Source organism: Protopterus annectens, chromosome 13.part0 (assembly GCF_019279795.1).
Source record: "Protopterus annectens isolate FY-2018-M chromosome 13.part0, PAN1.0, whole genome shotgun sequence".
Lineage (NCBI taxonomy): Eukaryota > Metazoa > Chordata > Ceratodontiformes > Protopteridae > Protopterus > Protopterus annectens.
This window is the reverse complement of record NC_056747.1, coordinates 891,107,428-891,132,245: the sequence shown is the minus strand read 5'-3', so window position 1 is coordinate 891,132,245 and position 24,818 is coordinate 891,107,428. Positions and strand designations below refer to the sequence as shown.

The 24,818-nt window shown below is 41.0% G+C and overlaps 1 protein-coding gene across 2 annotated transcripts in view; it reads left to right on the top strand.

Moving 5' to 3' along the window:
• The window catches only part of NF1 (neurofibromin 1), a 5,218,972-nt gene that overhangs the window by 1,254,040 nt on the left and 3,940,114 nt on the right, over nucleotides 1–24,818 (top strand). For both annotated transcript variants that reach the window (XM_044054637.1, XM_044054636.1), the window contains exon 10: nucleotides 8,177–8,305. In XM_044054637.1, the coding sequence (XP_043910572.1) occupies nucleotides 8,177–8,305 (129 nt within the window). The remainder of the gene's footprint in view (nucleotides 1–8,176; nucleotides 8,306–24,818) is intronic.

The window sequence follows — 24,818 nt, the reverse complement described above, 5'->3', positions numbered from 1 at the left end:
TGTGAAAAAATCCCTGCCCATCCTTACATGCTTAATTTGAAGTTTGCAGAGAAAACCTTAAATGTATACTACGGTTTCCATGCCATTTGTGTACTGGGCATGGTCATGCTGGGTAGAACTATGGCTAATGGTACCTGCCTTCTTGGGACAGTGTGGCTCAAGCTCCTTTCAGAAGGAATAGCTGCAGACTTCCTTGATGCATCTTAGAGTTGCTTTTTTGTGAGCTGTCTTGGAAGATTATTAACTTCCAGAAGAATGAAACTGTTTCCACTATTTTAAATATGTGTAATCCTTATTTTTCTTTATCTGCCAATCCTCTTTCCTTAGTTTATAAGGAGAGAAGTTGCCATGTGTTATGGACAGCCTATCATATGCCAGGACTACCCTACTCATTAGTCCTCTCTGACACTTACAAAAGGTTTTCTGTTCCTTCAGAACAAGCTCATTATAGATTTGCTAGTTAGCCTCTGTCATGTCCACAAAAAACTGTTAGTTATGCTCCACTTGTAGCCAGAAACTGGTATCTGTATTTGTTAGCAAACTGAAAAATAGCTGACCTTATATTTCACCACTCAACAGTTGCCTACTGTTGTAATACTTAATTTAGTAATGTGTCTAAACTTCTCAGTTAACTCACCAAAGCTCCCACAACTCGTAGTAGTCATGGTGAGGCTATATTTTTCTGGTAGTCTCAAAAGCTTGGAAGAAGTTAACTTATTATATACACTGATGCATCTCTGTCATGCTTTCATTCAGTACCTGTCGCATCATTGTGTGCACTTGATATTTTTTTTACTTAATGAGGTAACATAATCTCAACACCTTTTACTGATTGTAGTCACTTCTTGGGGTGCCTTCTGTGCAGAGTGTGCATGTCCTCCCTGCAGTTGCGTGGATTTCCTCAAGGTGCTCCAGTTTCCTCCCACATCCTAAAGACATGCTGTAGGTGGATTGGACACTCTAAATTGGCCCTAGGTGTGAGTGCGTGCGTGTTTGTGCCTTCCGTGGAAGGTTGGGCTCCAGGCTGGCAACTCGACACCGTAAAACTCTACTGCCAATCATGAACGGACAGGTGATCCGCTGTGGCAACCCCTAACCGAGAAAAGCCAAAAGAAGTCACTTCTTTACTCACTGCATGTTGACAGCTGTTCTTTTCTTCTTTCTCTGAAAAATGCCATCATAGTAATTATTTGTCTTCCTCTTTTCTCATTTTTTGTCATGTTTACTTTAAAGCTACTACCAGTAGAGTACGTATTAGTAACTAAAATGTATTGAGCATATGCACATGACATGCTGTAATTACATGCATAATTTATAACTTTGCAGATTTCAGAATGCATAAAGTTTTGTTATTATTTCATTCTTAAATGTTTATCTTCCAAGTATTTATACTTGCTCTTGGATATACTATGATACGTCCATTCATTATTCGTACTTGAACTCCCTAATGGGATAAATTCCACTGATAGTTTACAAGTATGTCTTTTTTTGCATTTTGACTGTGCCACTGCAGTTTTTGTGATGTGATCATTTTCATTGTTAATGTCTTGTTGAACTTGTCTCCATGGGCCTCAACTAAAAACAGGTTATGCCAACTTTTATCTAGTTAACATTAATAAACAAGGTTGTTGGATTCTACCATAGATCATCACCTGTGACAGGTGGCTCTCGTGTCATGAAGACACCATATTCTAGAGTCATTAATGCTATCATGGTGCGTACCCTTCTAGCCCCTGCAGATTACTGGATTTTGAAGGAACTGCAAACATACTCTTAATCCGTACTAGACCGTCTTTGAGTGAAAGGAAAAAGTTGCAGCTCCCATCTTTTTATTGGTTACCAGAGAGTCAGAGGGAAGTGTCCCTGTTTGATTATGGATTTATGCATTTTCAGCAGTCACATCAATTATCTGAAGTTTTAAGTTGTCAGTCTTGCAGCCTTACTGCTGCTGTGCTTGCATGCCTTACGTATGGTGTTTATAAACAAGATGGATGACTGTTTGATGCGTAACCATGTGGCAGATGCACTTAGTTGTAATTGGACATTTTCTGTACAGGGTGCTTCCATTTGGCTTTTCCTTCATTCCCAGGATCTTTCAAGGTTGCAGGCCTTAGTAAGGGTCCTTGCAGCAGAACATTGTAGTGTGTTTCTTGTATAGGCAATAGATTGCTGGTGGCTTTTACTTTGGATTTTCTGCCAGTACTGCCTTATTTGTAGGTAATTGGAGTAATCATCTGGTAAAGTTCCTCCATGCTGCCATGTGGCATTTGTATAGTGAAGGTTGTGAACAGAGCTGTTCTTTCCTGGAGATAGACAATGAGACTCGGGAACTGGATTGCATTATGAAGTCTGGTTCAAGAATGCCATCTGAGCCTTATGGCATTGACATTGTTCTTCGCTCTTATGACCCCACTCTGTGGGTAAATCCTGGAGAAGATTGATTAATGCAAGTCATCAGTCTATATTAGATCATTTGTGTGTTTTATGTCCTTAGAGTTTGATGGATTTAAGGGCTTTAGCCTGCAGGCTGGACTTGAGCTCCTCTCCTTGGTACAGTCCCTGAATAGGGTAGCGAAGCCTCTCTTACATTTGAAGTCTGTCCAAGAATCTTCAGCTCAGTGATATGGAGAAGTTTACATTTGTAACTGTGCAAGCTGTAGGAGCATTTATGATGCCAAGGAGTTCAATGAATTAGGTAGTAGTATGGTGGTATTAGAGTAAGCAGGAAGAAGGTATGTATCCTACTTTCTCCACGGGGGAATAGACTGTGATATTGGGCCGTCATCATGGTGGGGAGGGTTCAGCAGGTTCATAAGTGATTACTTAAGCTAGTGATGCAAGAGCATTTACAGTCCTAGCCAATAATACCCAGGATATGACAATATTATATCTTAATTCCCCATATATTGGATGGAGTAGTATCAAGGTAGTGGGTCTTTGGGTATTGGAGCCCTGAGTCATTTTACAGACTGCCTCTGTCCATAAGGGACATGGACAGTACACTGGGAATGAATTTACAGTTCCCCATCTATTTATCCAAGTTATTTCTGAAGAGAGTGAGGGATGGTATGATGGGAAGTTTATTCCATAGACGAGGTAGCCTTTGGGATACATGACTCTCTCTCCAGCAAGTTCTGTTAGTCACAAATAAGATTAAGATCCATGGAGCATGTAACCATTGTGTAATTTTTCTTCCGAATGTAACATTTTCATCATGGCTGGATCAGAGTGTGCTTTGTAGGTCAGGCTTAAGTCAATTAACAATAAATGATGCGAGAAGGAGTAAAGGGATAGGGTCTTTAGTCAGTCTGCATATGAAAGAAGTGTTGCACTTTGTATTTTTAATGAGATATCTCTGGGGCTGCTCCAGTTGTTGTAAGTGCCTGGTTACATACATGCAGAAGGGAGCAATGCACGCAGTTATGGACCTGATGATGGCAGAGTACAATGGTGCTGTATCTCCTATGACCTTGATGCCTTGCCTTTACTTATAAGTTGAGCCACACAGAAGGATTTCTTCACTGCTGTAGCTACTTGGTGGTCCACTTTTAGGTTACTTTCTGTGTTCTTGGGTCTAGTTTAGGTGGTGTGCTATTATTATTATTATAATTTGCAGGGATATCTGATTTACTGAAGTGTATGATTACTCATTTTGTAGCATTTAGTCGTAGACCATGGTTTTGGCACCAGTCATTTGTCATTTTTAGGCCTGTTTGTAGGATGTCCACATCATTTGGGGTTTTGATGATTGCTGCCAGCTTACAGTTGGCAAACTTGGTAAACAGAGGCCTTCATTTCAGAGAAGCATGTACTAAACAGGAAGAGTTCCTACACTGATCCCTGTGGGACACTGCTAGTAACAGGTTTCTTATCGAAGTGGATTTGCGTATGTGGGCAACATGTGTACTGTCAGTGAACCAGTTTGCTATCCATCTGACAATGTAGGGGCTTATGTGTAATGCAGTAAGTTTATCTATGATTCCTGAGTGGGAGATTGTATCGAAAGGATTGTCCGGGTCTAGAGAAGCAGTGTACTGTTCTACTCTCATCTATGACCCTGGTGAATTTGGCAAAACAGTCCACTAGATTGAGCCAGCAGGGACCTCCCTTTGACAAAACCAGATTGGGTCTTGTCCAGTGTTGGGAGATTTCTTTTGTTAAAGATAATATCCATGATAATTATCTCCATGGGCTTGCAGATAATACTGGTCAGGCTTGCAGATAATACTGGTCAAGCTTATGGGTCTGTAGTTACCTGGGTCAGTCGATGAGACCCCCTTGTGGAGATGGACAATTGTTGCAGTCCTCCATTCCTCTGGGCCAAAGCCTGTCAAGGAGGCTGTGGTTAAAGAGGATTTCTAGTGGCCCTGATAGATTCCATCTTAAACATCCTGGAATGTTGGGACCCATGGAGTCTGTTTTTGGCTTTAGCAAGTTCAGTAAGGACCTGTTCCCTCGTAATGATTGGTAGGAGGGTGGTTAGAGGTATTTTTTTGGGTGTGGTAAGAGGTGATGGGGGGTGAATTGAACTTGGCCAGCAGGCTTGTTGTAGTTTCAGGCTGTGTATGCGTTCCCACTCATGGTTAATTTAGCATATTGCTGAGTGTTTCCCCTGAGGTTACAAACATAATTAAAAAAGCCTTATGGTTATCTTTCACTTGGGAGGCTCTTTGCCTTGTAGTTTGCTTTAGCAAATTTTACCAACTCTCTAATTTGTTTGTTTAGACTGTTGTCTTTTTGTACTGTTTTGACTGTTCCTTCTTGGCTTTGGAGAAGATTTTTTTCCCTTTTGTTGAATAGCGTGTTAGTCTACACCCACATGGAGTGTGACCGTGTTGCACTGGTACTTGTGGTTTAAAGATCTAAGTGCGTGTGTGGTCTGGCGGATCGTGGCTCCAGGTAGGCAGCTCACTGTGACCTTCTCCTTGTTTAGCTTGGTAAGGGAGACATCAGTATGTCTTGCAGTGGCATTTCCAATAACTGGAATGTTTGGCTGTGTGTTTTGTTGCCTTATGGGCTTGGAAGTGGGGCTACTTTGATTTTCAGAGTTGTGTTGTGTGAGGTGCTGTCTTTTTTTGAGTGTGCGCAGGCCCGCTGAGAGATGCTTTTAGGAGGTCTTGGAGGTTTTGGTGTATATATATATGCGAGTACATCCACGTATGTGGCTCTGTGTGTTGGTTCATTAGTGTTGATAGTGAGTGTTTTGGGTGCAACACTGACAGCCTAGTTTACATTTTTCGTGTGTGCATGTGAGAACTTTGCCTCCAATGACTGTGCATCTACAGCTGTCATATACTTTCTGTTCTTAAGTGGCTGCCAGTGAACATGAGGCAGTTGCTTCTGTCTCAGGATGCCCATGTCCACCAGGGCAGAAACAGATATGACAGGGAAGCGCCTATCCATTATACTATATCCTTAGTAGATGGGAAGGAATTGGGGGATAATCACTTAAAGATCTAAGTAAAAGTGCTTAGTAGTATACTGTAGGAAGGCCTGCAGTGGTGTTGCTGTCTGAGCAAACTGACAGCTCTCCGATCAGCTGCGTATACTGGGTGATTATGGAGAGCATCCCTTACAAAGGGGTTTAAACTGGATAGGTTTGTGTTTAGATAAGGCATGGGTAATCACACTGAAATGTGAGGCTTTTATACCAGGCCAGTTGGATAAACAAATAACAAGCCTTCCACTAGTACGGAATAAAATCCTCTTAATGTAAAACAAGCTGGTTTTGAGTTCATGTGCAGTAACAAATACCTTGCAACAAAAGACGGAACTTCTGCAGTATCAAGAATTCTTGGAAATAAGTTCACAAACTCGGTGAGAAATGTTCCCAAATAGAAAAAAATGTGCACAAACATAGAAAAACTTCTGCAAACACAGAACTTTGCAAAACTTAGAAATATTTTGACAGACTCCGGAGAACTTTGGCTTTTGCAGTATCAGAGGAGGTTAGGAAGTATGGTACTGTTAAAACAACCTGAGAGCTAAATGCAGCACATAACTGTTACATAGCACTGCGATAGAGCAAGTGCAAAAAAAATTGGTAATAGCTTTGTAGGTCCAAGGATGGCTTTGATGTCCATTGTTAAAAGTATTTTGAGTTTGCAGTTCAAGCTCCTACACAGAGCTTTAACTTTTAGTACTGTATTATACTTGTTTTCCAGAAATGGACCTGTTCATTATGTGGAAGCCTGCAGGATGAGTCAGGTTTTTTTCCTTCAGCTTGGTTGGGGTGACTCGTTCTTAGTGGAAGGGGAGGGAAAGTGCCTTTACATCCCCTTCATAGCTTCCCTTTATGGCTTGTTTGTTGGTGAGCCAGGGCTCATTCTTGTTCATTGGTGACTGAAGACCCTGACTGTGGCTGTGTCACTCTGGTCAGCTGCAGAGCCTGTTCTAGCCTGAGCATTGTGAGCTCTGCAACTTGAAAAAGGGGATGCCGCCATCTGAAGGCTTAACTTCAGGATTTTCTGTTAAGCCAGTCATTCTTCCTAGATTTCTTTCTTTTAGAACACTTGAAAGAAAAGATTTGAAAAGTGTTAATTTGGGCTGAGAGTTTTCAGTTTAGTCTAAGTCTTGTCTGGCTTATTTTTGGGATCTTGTCTGTTCTGCTTCTGAGTTCACCATATGACATTGCATGTTTCTGTTGACTGGTAAAATAATTTCAAGTGTGGATCTCTCAATCTCTGGTCTGCTAAAAAAATGTGTATAATGAGAACTAATTTTTTGTACTTAAGATATAATGTCTGTCTTTCAGAAGTTTGTGCCCTAAAATATGTACAACTTAGTGGGCAGCACCTCAGGCCTGGATCTCAGAGCTCCAGGATATTCTTTAGAGACCCAGTGTGTCTGTTTAAAAAAAAAAAAAAAAAAAAAGCCTTGCTTCCTTCCAAAGATGGCCTCTGAGGTTTTAGTCAGTAACTCCATTCATATCCTGGTTTTATTTCCAGGTATTGAAAGTACAGCAGAAAGTATCATGCATGTTGTCACTGTCAGTTGTAGTTCTGCTTTGGTGAAGTCTTGGAGTACAGGCATAAGGACTAGCTAGCTCTTCATTTCCTTTGCTTCTTGCTGGAGAGGCTTTACAGAAAAAGACGATCAGTATGGATTGCAAACTATTTAACAGAAAAATGCTGGGCCCTTTGGTGATAACACTGAATGGGCATTTATTTAGGGGAAGTTGGCCTCTTGGGCATCAGTGCATAACTTTTGTGAAGTGCAGTATATACTGAAGCTCTCCTCAAGAAAATAAGTAATTTATATAATGACTGTTTCATGACGTTCTTTGACATCTCCACTCTTCTGTTTTTCTGGCTCTCTCTGCCCTGTTGGAGTTGCGATGTGGCGTGGGTGAGTGGAGAGATACTAGTTGGGATATCTTCCAATTGTTCTATCTACTGCAATGGACTTCATAAACCAAGATGTGAAAATATATTTGTATTTATATATATATATATATATATATATATATATATATATATATATATATATATATATATATATAAATGTGTGTGAATATTGTGTGGTTTGCCATATCAATTAATCTCCTTAAGGACTTTCTGTACTCGTACATCATTATTTCACTCTGTGCCTTGCATGGGATGCTTTAGGTACAAAATCATGGCATTTTGAATTTCTGTAAATAAAGTTTGGAGTCATAATTTTGGAAACTTGTTGGTATACTTTCTTGAATGAACAGACCCCTGTTTGGGTGGATCTAGAACGCAGGATCCTAGTGGCACACTTCCCCCTGTGTTATGTGAATGTCCTACATAAACCAGAATGTTTTTGTTTGCTGACAGTATGAGAACTCAAGATTGCAAGTGCTGTGTGAATGTGGATAATGTACCAAGCCCTTCTGTCCATTGCAGGGTTGGTCCTTGAAGATGAACTGAAGAATGAGTACTTGTGTATCTGTTTAATGAGGAATGTTGCTGATTTAACTTAGTTGGGAAGTGCCATTTTTGAGACTTGTTTTGAAGTAGAGTTTTAGCGGATAATTTGTACATACTACCCATTTATATTGTGAAAGGATTTCATTTCCAGAGTGATGAATTTTAATAGGTAGTCCGTTTTTTCCAAACGTTAGATATTTTGGTGCAGGATATATTTTTTTTAAATTATTGTATGATTCTAAGGGCAGATTGCATTTAAACACAAGTACTTTTTATGTTTACAGAATTTGCTTTTCAATCCTAATAAGCCATTTTCTCGAAGTGGAAGCAATCAGAGTGCTGATGTGGATTTAATGATAGACTGTTTTGTTTCCTGTTTTCGCATAAACCCCAACAATAATCAGCACTTAAAGGTGAGAGCATGTTTTTGCAATATTTGTAGACCATTTGCTGTAATGCATGTATTCTTTTTGTTGAATGTCACTATGTTGGATGTGTCTTGCCTTTGTGTACAAATAACAAAATATACACTCACAAACCCCTCCCATCTTTCCAATAGCCAACCACAGCACAAACCCAACACTACCTCCTCCATCTTCTCAACTAATATGTACAAGCATACCTTACCTATGGCTCACTGCATGCACTCTCCTTGCATATCTTACATCCTACCAAAGCTCCATAATTCCCCCACTCAACCACTACCACTGTACTACTACTCACACCACCATTCAAGTCTCACCCTCACTCAGCTCCTCCCACCAACTCAAGAACCATCCCTATACACCCTCCATATATTCTACCAACTATATTACTCAAAAATAAAGCATCCCTACAACTTAACATAGTAATCCTCGCACCATACCAATTACCCACAGAGTACAATCATAAAGTTTCCCTAATAAACAAACACATTCAAACACTGAGAAAACTAATAACCTCATGCATATCAAAACTAGCCCTAAGTGGAGACATCCACCCCAACCCTGGCCCTACCATCTCCAACCCCAATCCTCATAATCAGACTAGAAACCACAACTTCTCCCATATCACAGCCAATAGAAAGCCAAGTGACTTCATTCTACTAAGCCTAAATATTAGAAGTATATCCAACAAAGTCCATGAACTCCATGCCACCATAGACTTGTATTCCCCAGATTTAGTCATCCTGACAGAAACCTGGCTAAAACCTCACATTACCAGTGAACAAATACTACTGGTTAAGGCATACTAAGAGTAGAATGGCTAAACAAGAAAGGAGGCAGTGTAGCTATAATATTTAAACAGCATCTAAACATGCAGATCTTAAAATCATCAGCTCCCCAAATAGGCAATGAAGAAATAATATATACTAATCTCAAAATAAACCAAAACAAAAACCATCAACATTATTGGATGATACTTCTCACCTGGCCAAAACATCCCTCCACTAGAAAACCTCCTCAGCTGGTCTACCCACCATCTCCCCAAAGAAACTATAATTTTAGGTAATTTCAATATTGACTGGCAATCCTGTTCTGGCAACCATCCCAACCCATCATGTAAATCTTCATGGCTTCACCCAACTAGTCCAGTCGCCAACCAGGATAAATAAAAACTCCAGCAAGCACACTACCCTGGATTGGATACTAGTCAGCAAGAGCCCCCAGTCATATATAAAAGGCTGCTTATCAGATAGCCTCAGTGATTGCTCCCCAACATTCCTACTCAAAAAAATACCTATACCAAGCTAAACCTTTCATCTACCGTCAAATACATGAAAAACTAAACTTTAACCCACTCGCATTCATCTCATCCCTCAAAGAATGTAACTGGCATCCTTTAAAGTACCTCAGTCTTGATGACGCAGTTGAATTTTTTAATACTACCTTCCTGAGCATCCTTAATTACCATGCCCCCGTAAGACTTTCCAGAGCCGAAGCACAATCCTCCCCATGGCTACAGAAGACCACTAAGTCAGAAATGAAAAATGGGGATAAAGCCTGGGAGCACTGGAGCAAAACCAAAACCCCCTCAACTAGACAGAAATTCCTAGAACTACGCAGTAGAGTCAAAAAGCTAATAAAACAGGACAAATTCCAGTGCTACCAGTCTGCCCTAGACTCCTCCCAGCACAGCCCCAAACACTTCTGGTCCTCCATAAACTCCATCCCCCACCCAGGTAAAGTCAGTACCCCTCCTCCTAACATCCCTCATTCATCCGAAAATATTTCTACCTCATTCAACACACACTTCACACAAACCCATACTATCACTAGCTAAACAACACTACCCCCTCCCCTCCAACCCACACCTTCAACTAGTAATCTCCCCACTGCCTTCTCTTTTTCTCCTGTACCTACCGCCAACATAAAAAAACTCTTAACTAAACTTAAGCCCACCAGATTAGCAGCAGACAACCTCCTAAGTGAATACCTACAAATCACAGCTGATACTCTGGCCTACCCAGTATCCATCTTGGTTAACCAATCTCTTTCAGAAAGTTGTGTTCCCACACTGTGGAAAGTATCACATATAATTCCCCACCACAAAGGCAGCCCCTCCACAGAACTAACCAATTACCATCCCATAGCTATTCTCTCTCCACTCTCTAAACTACTAGAGAGATGCATACACTCTCAGGTCTCAGACTACCCCCTTACTAACAACCTCCTTTCCAATACTCAGCATGGTTTCAGACCAAACCATAGCACCATCACTGCTTTACTCTCCTTTACTAACACTATCCTTCAGCATAAAAACAGTGGCTGTCTCTCCTCTGCTACTTTCCTAGACCTATCTAAAGCATTTGACATGGTCCCACACAAACAACTTATCTCTGTCCTCAATAATTTATCCTTCTCTCAATCAGTCACCAACTGGTTTCAGAGTTACCTGTCTGACCACCAACAATCTGTTGTATGGCAGAATGACATATCTCCCCAACTACCTGTCTCCATAGGGGTTCCCCAAGGATCCATCCTTGGGTCCCTACTCTTCTTTATTTTCACCAATAATCTAGCCTCTGCCACCAAACGTGGCACACACATAAAATACGCAGATGACTCAGCCATCATCTGCTCAGCCCAGTCCCTATCCAAACTGCAAAAAATCACACAGGAAGCCTTTTCTTCTGTTGAAACTTGGTTATCCGATACCCAAGTAATACTCAACCCAAACAAAACTAAACAACTCATCTTCCAACCCACCAAACCTACTCAAAACAACTCTCACTTTAACATCACAGCAAAAGACAACACCACTATATACCCAACTGAACACACCAAATTGCTAGGGGTGGAAATAGACAAACTAAAATTTGACATTCAAATATCCATGACCACAAAAAAAGTCCACAAAAAAATAGGAGCGATGTACAGAAATAAGCAACTTCTCACCAAAGATTTCAATAGCAAATTCCTACCTTATCTCCACCCTACTTTATGCTTCTCCAATATATACCAACCTAAAGCAATGCGATCTAAACAAGCTAGAGACCTGCTACAACAAAACCACCAAATTCGCCACAGGGGCATCCTACCATAGTCACCACTGTCTCTCACTTGCTGAAATGGGCTGGCTTGAACTCCCTCACCTCCTTCAGTGGTATCAACTCTCACTCGCCCACAAACTAGTAAACCATCCACTAAATGTCCCATCCCTCCAGAATCTACTCCAACCCTATTGCACCACCAGACCACTAAGATCCAGCAACAAAAATCACTTGCAGATCACTAAAGCCAATAACTTTGCTGGTGAAGCACTATTCTCTTGCGCCATAGCCAAATTATGGAACTCCCTCCCACCCACAATTACCTCCATACCATCATGCACCCACTTCAAAACTTTACTAAAAGCGCACCTAAAAACATGCTGGCTATGCCCTTGCAACTCCCACTCTAATATCACCCACCCCATCCAACCACTACCTTTCTTTCCACCCCACTAACTACTTTGATTATAGCAAGCTCAGATGCTCATAAGCCTAGTACTTATTATACAGCAGGAACTTCTTATTTTAACATTTGTTAATGTTTGTTATGTACTTAGCAGATAAAGATTCTAGTTCTCTACTGATGTACTATGTTCTTCATCTGTAACTATGTTTGTAATTGCTATGTTAAATTGTTAATCGCTATGTAATCCAATGTAACTACTGTGTTTATTTTAACTGTGGAGCTTTTCTCCCCGGGCTTCTGCTGAAAATGGACCTAAGTCGGACACTCCCAGTCAACAAATGTAAATAAATAAAAATAAATAAATAAATCATTGCAACTGATACTGTCTGAGGTTTAAGGACATCAAGAAAAGGAGCAGCATTGCTTTAGAACTTTAAATTATAAACTGTGCTTTTTCCAATTGTATAACTGTATTGCATTATGCAATTGCATCTGTGCATCTTTTTTCATAGTAGTGTTTTTATTCTGCACTGCATTTTAGAATTTTCATTATGTTTGAAAGTGGTTGACTTGCATCTCTGCCATAAACAGTGATGGTAAACGCACACTTAGCTTATGATGTGGTACTTGTTAGATGCATCTGGGTTCATGCTAAAGTTTGTAAACAAAATGTACTTTCTTGGATCTTTTGTTCTATGTAATAGGTAAGATTTTAGTGAATATGAACTGCTTTAGGGTGTGTTCATTTTTTAATCTTTTTTTCTTCAGTCTCCGTGCCTACTCTCCATATAGTGTCTCCTGGCACACTTCTGCCAGTTTGTTCCCCATCACCATGGCAAGAGCCTTTCCTAGTGCGACTGTTGCTGAGGCAGCCTTGAGGAGTATTTCTGTTTCCTGACCCCAATTCCTCCTTATCAACTGACTTAAGGGTGTGTTGCTGCTTTCTTTGTGGACAGACATACATTTTTCCACACACACCTCATGATAGAGCTAAGTGCATATCCATGGAATATACATTTCATGCCATATCCTTGTGTGCCCACTGCACTGCTTCCATTCTTCAAGGTAGATGAGCTAGCATTAACCTCTTACTTCCACTTTCCCATTTCAGCTTCTTCAGTGCCCGAGTCTCTAGTCAATATTAGATCCTCTAAGTCATAGTTAAAACTTCACCCCTTTGTATTATGGAGCAGATAAAATTGATTCCTTTTCACATTGTTATAAACCTTTAATGGACTGCAGTACCATTGTTGGTATTGCATTTATCTATGGTTGAAGTAAAAGAAACTGACTTTGAAACTGTCAGTGGAACAACAGGTACCACATACCGCTTTGGTGGAGAAGGCCATGGGTTCTATTCCCACACCAGGTAGATCAGTTGCTGACGCTATAGTGCAGCATAATGGGGGTGCTACACTCCTGTGTGTGTTATCCTTTGGATGAGATGTTAAACTGAGGACCCATCTGCTTGAGATAGTGGAGGCTCAGGTGGATATAAAAGACCCCGTGGCACCTTTTGAAAAGTGTAGGAAAAGTTCCTTGATGCCCTAGCCAAGTCTCCCGTAGTAGTATAAATAACACTTGGGATCTACCCTGAAAAGAGGCTCCTAACCTAGTGGGACTAACCCAACCAACAAAGGATGAATAAAATAAATAAAAAGTTTTCGTATAAATAGCAGTTAGTTTTTTTCCTTAATCCTTTTTCCTCCATGCCCATTACCTGTTGAACCTTCCCATTGAGACACGGGCCAGTTCGCTCCCTGGTAATGGGGATCATCCTCAGATCTTCCACTGAGGAAGATGGTATAAGGTGGCTGTTATTCAGACAGACAAGGGATGTTTGGGGGGGGGGGGGTTCATTCCAGCATCATGACAATGAGAAGGTAACCCTCACCTGGTAGTTTTATGAATGGTTGTGGTGTTCTTGAGATCTAGAATACCTGCTGCAGCCAGACATTATCAAACTGAATGTGAATAGGCCACCACAAATGTTTGATTTGTTTAATTTTGGATAAGAAAAACATTGAAGATAGAAAACATTTTTGAAACATTGTAACAAAACCATTTAGCAGTTAAATGAGGATTAGAAGCAGTGGTGTATCTGGATTGTTGGAACTGTATACAAACTTCTAGTTCCCCACAAGAATGACAAGACATTTGTGAATTGTACACCACTAGACGTGTGTCTGTAACTTCCCCAATGAGTTTTCCCTCATTTCTGTTGTGTATACCCTAAGTTTGGAATTAACAGATGCTGAACATGCGGCTAAATTATTAGATGTCTTTACCTGGGGGGAAAGTAGTACTGTAGCAAACCTGTATCATTTTGGTCACAGTCTTTCTTTGCCGCTTCATTTGCACTCTTTTACTAGGAAAAGTATTGCTTCCTTAAAAGTTAATTTGCATGCCATGGGTATATCCCTGCTTAGAAGTAATTCCCTTCCATGCACAAGTTTTGGGCCTTCTTTGCCCATAAGGAAACACATGATTTGACAACAGAAACCCTCTTAATTTGTCCCACATATGGGTTATTTTCTGCACCAGCTAGCGCTATATTTTTCTGCCAGTTCTGTGCTTGGAGACAGATGAGCTCTTCTGGGGATGTGTACACTAGTACCAGTTATTGGCTACGTGTGTTCATCCTCCAATATTCACAAGGGATTTGTAATCATTTTTGCAGTATTATTCATTATGCATAGGAACTAGTTATATAATGAGGTCTGCCTTGTCAAACTTTAAGATTTCAGACTTCCCTAATGTAAAGCTGAACTTCTGCCCCTAACCCAAAACATTGCATGGTACACCTCTAAAAAGAGTATCTTAGAGTATGAGTATTATCAGTTCTTTTTCTCTGCCATAAGAAGCAGTTATAAACTTATGTAATTTGCCAATACCTTCTAGGTTGGGTGTTTTTAGCTCAGTTTGAGTCCTGCAGTGCAAGAAATCTTAAACATTTGGTAGAGAAGAGAAAGACCACATTGTTTTTGTTGCACATTTTTTCATTCTACTGTCACCATGTGCAATTGAACGACTCTGCTTGTAAATACACAATCCAGGGCAGCCCAATTCAGGCATTTGAAAAGGACCAAGACTGGGGAGTATGCAGAGGCTGGGGAAAGGCAGGCAACAATGTTGGGGAAGGGGCGGGAAATCTTTCCCTTCGATTTCACTAAGCAGTACTGACTATTCTCTTGTATTCTCACCCTATTGTCAGTTAGAAGGTTGTTATACTATATTACAAGATACTAAAATATTTTTAGAAAGATTACATAATAGAATTACCACTATTGAAGATTATTGTTTTGTCACTAAGGATATAGAGTCACTGTTTACATGCATACCTAATGACTGGGAAATAGAGTTAGGGAATTCCTTACGCTAAATAGATGCTGTCACAATGAGCAGATATAATTCATTTGTAATCTTCTTGAAATTATGCTAGAAAGTAACATTTTTGTGTTTGAGAATGAGTTTTTTCTCCAGAAGATTGGCGTGGCGATGGGCACTGCCTGTGCTAACAGTTGTGCCAACCTAGATCTAGTGAGTTGGGAACAGCAGGTGATACTTTCTGAGACTAACCCATTCCTACATAATGTCCTATGGTATGTGCGTTTTGTAGATGAGGTCTTTATGTTATGGAAAGGGAACGTGAATGAACTTGCTGATTTTGTTAATTATTTACACACCCAAACCCAGTTCCTGAGGTTTACATACCAGCACTGTAACACTGATATTGATTTCTTGGATGTTAGTCAAGAAATCTGATCTGAACGAGATTAGTAGTAGCATCTATAGAAAACCCACTAGAAGGAATGCTCTCCTACACAAAACTAGTATGTACCCTAGACATATTTCAAGAAATGTACTTAAAGGCCAGGTTTACAGGGTGCTGCGGTTACATAATAAGGATGATGAAGCACAAGTACCTCTAGACAACTTGAAATGTGACTTTCTAGAGAGGTTATTCTGAACAGGAGATTACTTCTGTTATAGAACAAGCCTGGCAGCAAAGAGGAAATAGATGTAAACCTTATTTAACAAATGGGGCACACAAGGACTATGGTGATGGTCGCCCTCTACATAATAAAGGATTTAGGATTGTATTCCAGTACTCAAGTGATGTTAATGAATACACCACAATTGTTTAGAATGATTGACATATTTTGTATGATGTACCAGTGCTTTTGGATAATATTGGAAGCATTCTGTCATTTTCTTTTAGAAATAAGTCCTTGAAACAACATCTATGTAATAAAATGGACTTACATAGACCTATTCAATCAGTACGCCTAGGCACATTCCCATGCAGACTGTGTTCTGCATGTAAATATTTGTATAGTAACAGGACATTTACACATCCTATACGCAAATTTACTATTACAAGTTATAATTATGTAGATTGCAGAACTGAAAACATTGTATATTTCTTTTTCTGCCAGAAATGTCATGAGTACTATGTAGGGAAGACTAATAGAATGTTCAAGGATAGGATCCTTCAGCATATTTGAGATATAAATAGTGTTAAGGAAACCAATGCTCTAGCTAACCACGTTAAACAGAATGACCCTACACACACTTTTAGATTTTTGCCATTCAAGTAGTCTATCCTAATATAAGAGGGGGCGATATAGAAAATTTAACAGAGAGCATTGGGTGGCCACGGTGGTGCAGCAGTTAGCATTGATGCCTCACAGCAAGAGGTTCTCAGATTCGATCCTTGGCTGGGGTGCCTTCTGTGCAGAGTCTGCATGTCCTCCCTGTGGTTGCGTGGGTTTCCTCCGGGTGCTCCGGTTTCCTCCCACATCCCAAAGACATGCTGTAGGTGGATTGGACACACTAAATTGGCCCTAGGTGAGGGTGCGTGCTTGTGTGTGCCTTCTGTGGAAGGTTGGGCGCTGGCCTGGCAACTCGACACCGTAAATACTCCATTGCCAGTCATGAGCGGACAGGTGATCCGCTATGGTGACCCCTAACCGGGAAAAGCCGAAAGAAGAAGAATTGAGCAGAAATGGATTCTTTCATTAAATGCTGAGAGATATCCTGGACTAAATGGCATGCTTACTCTGAAACCTTTTTTGAATTCTCGTTTCTTGAAATACTAATAGTTATAGTTAATTTATATATATGTATGTGGGGATGTGTGTGTGTATATATATATATATATATATATATATATATATATATATATATATATATATTTTTTTTTCTTTATATAGAGATGTATCTATGTACCCTTTTTATATATATATCCATATGTATTATATTTTATATATATATATATATATATATATATATATATATATATATATAGTATTTTTATGAACTGTATGTTGGGCTTTTTATTTATATTTATATGTATTTTTTACACATGTTTTAATCTGTTTTAATAAGAGTTTGTAATGAGCCTTAACAAACATGTGACCTTAAGTGTCAGCTGATTGCTAACTACACTATAAATATTGGCTTCATTTTTATTTATTTGTCTGATGAAGCGACAAGTTTTGTCGTGAAAGCACTCACCTTTTTTGTTTTATTTCCTAAATAAATACTTGGTGTGTCAGTCTAGTGCAGTTTTTTACTTGTTTGGCTCTCCTTATATCTGCACCTGCCTTGCTTCTATTAACTTCCTAAATGTAACCAAATTCCAGATATTAATTGTACAAGCATCCTAACTAGTCCTCTTTCTACAGGTTGTCTTGGTAATCCCAGATCTTAAGGGATGTGAATCTGCACATACCTGTTAACAAGGACCACAGACAGTTCAGATCATGCCATGAACATTTCCATTTCATATCCCTGACATTGTGTCTGTTCATGAAATCTGGAATAGTTATCAAATGTGTATCACCTGTTTACCTATCATAGGATGTAGCAGATGCATGTTTACCCTTACCCAGATGTCTGCTTTATTCAGGCAGTTGCCATATGGGAAAATGTAGTGCCAAAGAGTATTCTTTCTATGGCCTGGGGATTTTCCCTTTAACTTTGAGTCAAGATTTTCACTAGCATGGCAGAAAATATTTCTGGGGCCCTTGTTGAATACCGAGCAGAACAAATTACTATTCGTGTGGGACAAAGCCCTACAGATGAGACTATTGTTAAAACTAAGCCTGAGGACAGTATTGATGATACAGATGTTCGTAATTTTTCAATATCAGATGGAAGTCCTTCCATAACCAGAAGCATATCAATTTAAAGTAAGTAATAGCTAATTCTATTCCTGATGAATTTCAAAATAATATGGCAACCAGGAAACCTGGAAAATAATACCATGGTGATATGCTACTTAAACAAATAGGATGAAACCTATTCTTTACTGTGCAGATCACATGATACACTAGGACATAACTGACATTCAGACTTGATCACACTAGGTATTTTTTTGAGGCAGTATAGCAACTACCTCATGCTCAACAAAAAATTCTGTTCCTACTTCAGTGATTCAGTAGGTGAGAGGATTAAGCATTTGTCTGAGATTGGTACAGCTCTACCTGCTTTTAATAACGTTTAGTGAACCAGCACCTTACCTTGCCATCAATGGCAAGGTAAGGTGCTGGTACAGCTCTACCTGCTTTTAATAACGTTTAGTGAACCAGCACCTTACCTTGCCATTGATGCCATCAGAATGATCTTTAGATGTTGTTTTGCATAAAACATTTAACATAATGTTCATAATTCATTTAATGATCCATATCAACTATTGAGCCATATCCCAAAACCAGCTCAGAACATTCATTCCCTGGCACAGTTGACAATATATTTATCAATGTTGCATGTTTACAAGTCAGGGTTTACTACAAGCTGCATATTCTATAAAAACAGAGACCTCAGATGGATTAAATGGCTGCAGCCATGTGTTTATTGCATTTACTGCCAATGACCTTTCTCAAATAGAAGCCACTTCTTATGAGATGTGTGCAAGGCAGGAATGTCAGGGAGACCATTTTATTTCTTTCATAGCATTCCCCTAAACCTACAGGACAACAGACAGCACTGTCTATATCCGGTCCTTCTGATTCAACATACCCACATCATAACAACTTTTTCATTTCATAATTCATCACAGTTCTTCTGGGCCGCCTTAAACTCTGCCAAGAAGCCATTGCTGGGCTGGTAAGTCCCCTGGCAACAATCCCTTGGGGCTGTCTGGCCTGTGGAAGGTCCAGCTGAAGAGTCCTGTGACTCCCCCCCACTTGCGTTGGCCTCCCTTACCTTTCCTGTCTTCTGCCACAGAAGGGAGGAATATTCCTTCCTTCCGCCAGCACATCTCAACCTATCCTAAGTGAATGCTCTTCAAAGCTAAACCGGCTTGCAATTCCTTATAAAAACATCCCCAAACCTTCTTCAGGTAAATGAACCCCATCCTTACCATACCTGTCTGACCACCAGACCAGAATACCAGGGTGAGGAATGTACAGCCCATTAATGTCCCTTAACACCTTATCCATAGAATTATTAATTCTCCGTCTCATTCTCTCCACAGCCCTCCATTTCTTTCTCTATACCACTTCTGACCAACAAATAATAGCTTGTGGCCAGCATTCATGCATGCAGTATACCTCTTTACCATCAAACCAATTAGATCTTTTATTGGATGTTGACAAATATCATTACCTCCTAGGTGCAATAAAATGTCAGTAGGAGAGTTATCGCTTCTTCCAGCTTGCTGTAGTACTGCCCTAAGATGGTGCCACCGCATTCCTGATACCCCAAACCAAACTGCTTTGCAAGAAGCTTGTTTTCCTCTTTGGAAGGAGAAGCCCCGTCTTACCTGACAAAGCGATGGAGTCTCCGAATGAAAGAATGACCCACTATCAAGATGCGTTTCCGATCCAAAGATGTGAAAGCTGAAATACAAAGGACAAGAGTTAAAGCCATTTACACCTTACATAGCCTTTTATAAGCATTGGACTTCCACCTGCCCATCCTCAGTGTCGGTCTGTGAATGTCCCATTGCATGTGTATATGAGGCTGCACCTGTTCGAAAGGAATGTAATGCATATTTATCTGAATCTAGGCCACTCAGCTTGATTGCCTCCTTTAAAACTGCTCTCACCTGATAGCGTGTCAGAGGTTCACCTTGTTGATGACAAAAGAATGGACCGTCTAACCTACCCCTATAGTTGTGGTACTCTAGTAGCAGTTTAGTCAAGTCCCATTCTAAACCCTTTAGGATAACCACTCTTACCCAATGACCTTTGCCTTCTTGATCTGTTTTGGATTTAGCCACATAAACCCAGGTGTCCTCCCCAAGCAAATGTACATGTGCTAGTGATAAAACTGTCAGTTGACCTTTCTTCTGGTTTGGTTGCATAATTTCAGACCATCTAAATGCCCCACAGAAAGCCATCAAAAAGGCAGCCCTAAATAATGCTACCTCGTAAGAAGAAAAACAAACATTTGAAACCACAAGACACAGTTTATGTAACACCGCCGGACCTATGGGGTACCTCTCATCAGGCATCTTGGTTGTTTGTTTCCTCCAGCCCTTAAACATTGTCCGTACTTGAATGTGTTAGCTATATCCTTCAAACCCAAAGCCTGATGAAACCAATTCACAGCTGACAATGTGCTTCTCTCCCTTCCAAAAGTTCATCCTCTTTCTTTCATTACCAAAATGTAAGCCCTGATTTGGTAAGGTGAAATTGGCCATTTTGTTCCCAGCCTCTGGATAATCTGGTCTGCAAGAATTGCTGTATGCATTTATTGTACCTTACCCTTGTGTTTCCACTAAGGGCATTACACATTAGCCACCATTCTCATCTGACCATAAAGCCTATAAATGATCTGGCACTTGAACCGGAGAAGGATTCGCATTTGGAGCCAACAACCGGAACCAAGACCACTGCAAACGAGAAAGGGAATCTGCTAATGAGTTATCGATGCCTGGAATGTGTTGTGCCTTCACTGTGACATTTAATGTTATGCACTTAAAAGTAAAATATGTCATCATCCTGCCTACCACTCCCTTACCCCTCCAGCTGATTATTAACTGTGTGTACTACGCTATTGTTGTCAGAGCAAAGCCAAACTACTCTATCTTTCATTTGCACACACCATATTTCTAATGCAACCACTACTGGGAAAAATTCCATTTCATCAATTGAAATGCATAACTTATTTTTCACTTGAGTCGGCCATGGCGCTGAACCACTGACCTTGGAAATAACCCCCAAAATCAGATCCCTCCGCTGCATCTGTAACAACTGAAGTGGTAGTTGGTTGTCTCTCTATTGCCAAATTGCTGTCCCATTGTAATCTGATAAGAAACTCACTTGAATCCTCCTCCATGCCCTGTGAAACCCTAATCTGGTGGTGTGGCTTTGTGCACCCAGACCCTTTAGCAGCCAAACGCCATAAATGAATGCCCCACAGGGATCACTTTGCATGCATAGTTCATCAGCCCTACTAATTCTTGTAACTGTTTGAGGGATATCTTATTCTGACTTAACACCTGACTTAAAACTAAACGCAGCTTTTGCACCTTGTCAATGGGAAGCCTGCACTGACCATTCCAGCTATCAATTTCTATACGTAGAAATGACAGTCTGTTCATTGGGCCTTCTGTTTTATCCATTGCTAATGGCACCCCTAACTCTTTGCAAATCTGTACAAATGTATCTAATGCTTGTTGACATTCCCCTGCGTCTTCCTTCCCTACAAATAAAAAATCATCCTAGTAATGAATGTCGCTGACCTCCCCTAGCCTCTCTGCCATCAGCCAATGTAAAAAGGTACTAAACTTTTCAAAGGTGGCACAGGCAATCGAACAACCCATAGGCATGTATTTATCCATGTAATATTGACCTTCAAAAACCAAACCAAACCAACCCTGATCTTTAGGAGCAATAGGCAACAGTCTGGAAGCAGATTCTATGTCAGCTTTTGCCATGAGAGCCCCCCTCCCCTTCTCTTTGTTCCTCCTAACAGCTTCATCAAAAGATGCATAGTGCACAGATGTGTCTTGTCCATTTATGTAATCATTCACAGAATTCCCTTCTGGGTAAGATAGTGATGGATAAGTCGGAATTCACCCGGCTTTCTTTTTGGAACTACACCAATAGGTGAAACTCTAAATTCTCTTCTGAGTGGGCGACAGAATGGGCCTGCTAATCTGCCCACTTTTAATTCCTTCTTTAGCTTTGCCCTAACTGCTGATTTCAAGTTCTTAACCATACCCCCTTGCTTCCTTCCTTTTGCTGGTATCCTAAAGACCATGGTGAACCCCTCTTCTAGTAATTCCGCAGCCTATTTGGATACATTTTGAGCCACTTCTTTAAAATTTCCCCTTTTATTGGAGTCGGAAGGGTGACCTATGTACCCTTTAAAGAGGGTGGCAAGTAGAAGTTTTTGTTATGGGGGCTTGAGAGACTAAAACAAGTCTTGGCCGGGTGGTTTAACTTACCACATACCTAGCAATGATGCTTAAATCTACACTGAAATTGATTCTGACACTGAGCGGAATTGTACTGATACCACCTCCCAGTACCCCCATCCGTTCTAGCCCGTCGACTCTCCATTGCTCCCAAATGGCTGGCCATTCCAAACTTATAAGAATTGTGCCAGCTTTGGTTAGCCAGAAACCCGCAATCTGTTGTTGCTGCATCCCCACTTGTATCTAACCAGCACAGCAAACCCAAATCCATCCATGCCCATGACCTCTCTGGGTAGGATTGTCTCATTCTTCTGTAATCTTCATCCTACCTTAACCACTTATGTCCCCCCTGAACAAAGTGCATAGCGGTCACTCTGTTAAAATGTGTCCACTTGGCCTTTGTCTTGGCAGGATACTTATCTCCTAAAATTTGTGCATAAATCGAATAGCCAATCACCCAGTTTTCCCATGTTTTCCTAATGATTAATTTCCTTTTTTTGACTACTTAATGTTCTGCCCTGCCATCCTTATCCTCTTCTTCATCCTCTCTGTTTAACAGTGAAAAAATGTCCACAAAATCCCCATTTGCAATCTGTTGTTTCACTTTTACACTCAAATGGAAACCTAGAGGCAAGTCTAAAGTAACTGCACCACAGTACTTGTGATCTGTATCTCCCTTCCCACTTTCATTTATAGATTGACCATTCCCCCCTTGTTGCCGTAATTTGTCCTCCTCCCCTTGAGTTGTGCTACCAAGGCCCCAATGTGGTCTAATGTCTTTATTAGGTCGGTGCATCCTTTCATTTGCTACTGAACCCCCACTGCCTTTACTAGACCCAAGTCCTTTGACACTTGTTTTTCCTGCATCTCAACCATACCCACTGCAGCGCCCCGACTCCGTGAACTCACTTGACTTACCTCGCAACTATCACAAGACTGAGATTCATATCCCATTACTTCGTCATCCTGGAAAAAACCTTGGCTTTGTAACCAGTTCAAAAACTTCTGATCACCAGTAAACTCATTCTTACCTTCCTTCTTGTTATCCCTCTTGTGTTTTTTGCAATGTTTCTTCTTATCCTTGTGTTTGCTAGCTTTTTCAACCTTCCTGTCCTTTCCATCCTCTTTCTTGCTGCCTCCTTTTAAAGCTTGGGACCTTGTGCTGGGGCCTGCTTGAGGGTCAGGAGGTAGGTTACTCGCAGGTTGAACATTAACTGCTTGAGGCACCTGCCTTGACCTCACTGTCTGACGGAACAGATCCTCCCACCATTCTCTCCCTTTTAGGCTCAACATGACCTGCATTTGTGCTTGCTTTTGATGATCCATCTAATTAGTGAAACACAAAAATAATTCCCTTGTTAGCCTGTGCTAAGTTTTTTTTTTTTTTTTTTTTTTTTTTATTATTATTAATAGGTCTTACCATTTGCCTACCCCTGAACCTCGACTCACAGGTCCTACCGGACTATTCACAGGCCATAGCTAATCAGCCCTTCCATGTGACAATCTTTTCAGGCCTTGGCTGCAGGCTTTGTCATGTGACTTCCCAGTTAGGCCTTGCCGAGAGCATACCCCCAGGCCTCACCTCATTGGCCCTACTGTATGACTGCTCCCAGTCCTCAGCAGGAAGCCTTGTCATATGACTTGCATCTAAGCCTTGGTTCACAGGAAGACAGCCCCTGCCATGTGTTAGCCCAGGACCTTTTGAACTAACATCAGAGCAATGTGTCACTAGGCCACTGAGCTCATGACTACTCCGAGCTCCAAAAAATATGTCCTTGATTTACAGGAATTTCCTTTGTTCAAACTGAAATTCGAGCTCTCTTTTAATCCCACTTAGCCTGCTGGAATACCCTTAATTTATAAAAATGGATAAATTTACTGAACACTTTAGTTACAGTTACCGACTACCTTAGTTAAAATTATAGCTTAATTTAGTTACAGCCACTTTAGCTAGGATCACAGCCTACTTTAGCTAGTTTCACAGACTACTCAGCTTGGTCAGACTACCTGGCTAGGTACAATAACCACTGTATTAGAATTACATGTTGCCTTGACAAAATCATAATCATTCTTTGTCCCATGTAAATAAAAATAGATCAAGTTAAAATGCCCTTGAGTGCCCTCAATTATTTCTGATCCTCTCAGAAAGGCCCTACCTTGTGGCTACTTTCCAGCCACAGCTTCCAGGCCCTATCATGTGGCTACCTGCAGGCCTCAGCTCACAGGCCCTGCCATGTGGCTAACTGCTAATTGCAGGCCTCTGCTCCCAAGCCCTGCCATGTGGCTAATTGCTAATTGCAGGCCTCAGCTCCCAAGCCCTGCCATGTGGCTAACTGCAGGCCTCAGCTTACAGACCCTCCCATGTGGCTAACTGCAGGCCTAAGCTCACAGGCCCTCCCATGTGGCTAACTGCAGGCCTCCGCTCACAGGCCCTGCCATGTGGCTAACTGCAGGCCTCCGCTCACAGGCCCTGCCATGTGGCTAACTGCAGGCCTCCGCTCGCAGGCCCTGCCATGTGGCTAACTGCAGGCCTCCGCTCGCAGGCCCTGCCATGTGGCTAACGGCAGGCCTCAGCTCACAAGCCCTGCCATGTGGATAACGGCAAGCCACAGCTCACAAGCCCTGCCATGTGGCTAACGGCAAGCCACAGCTCACAAGCCCTGCCATGTGGCT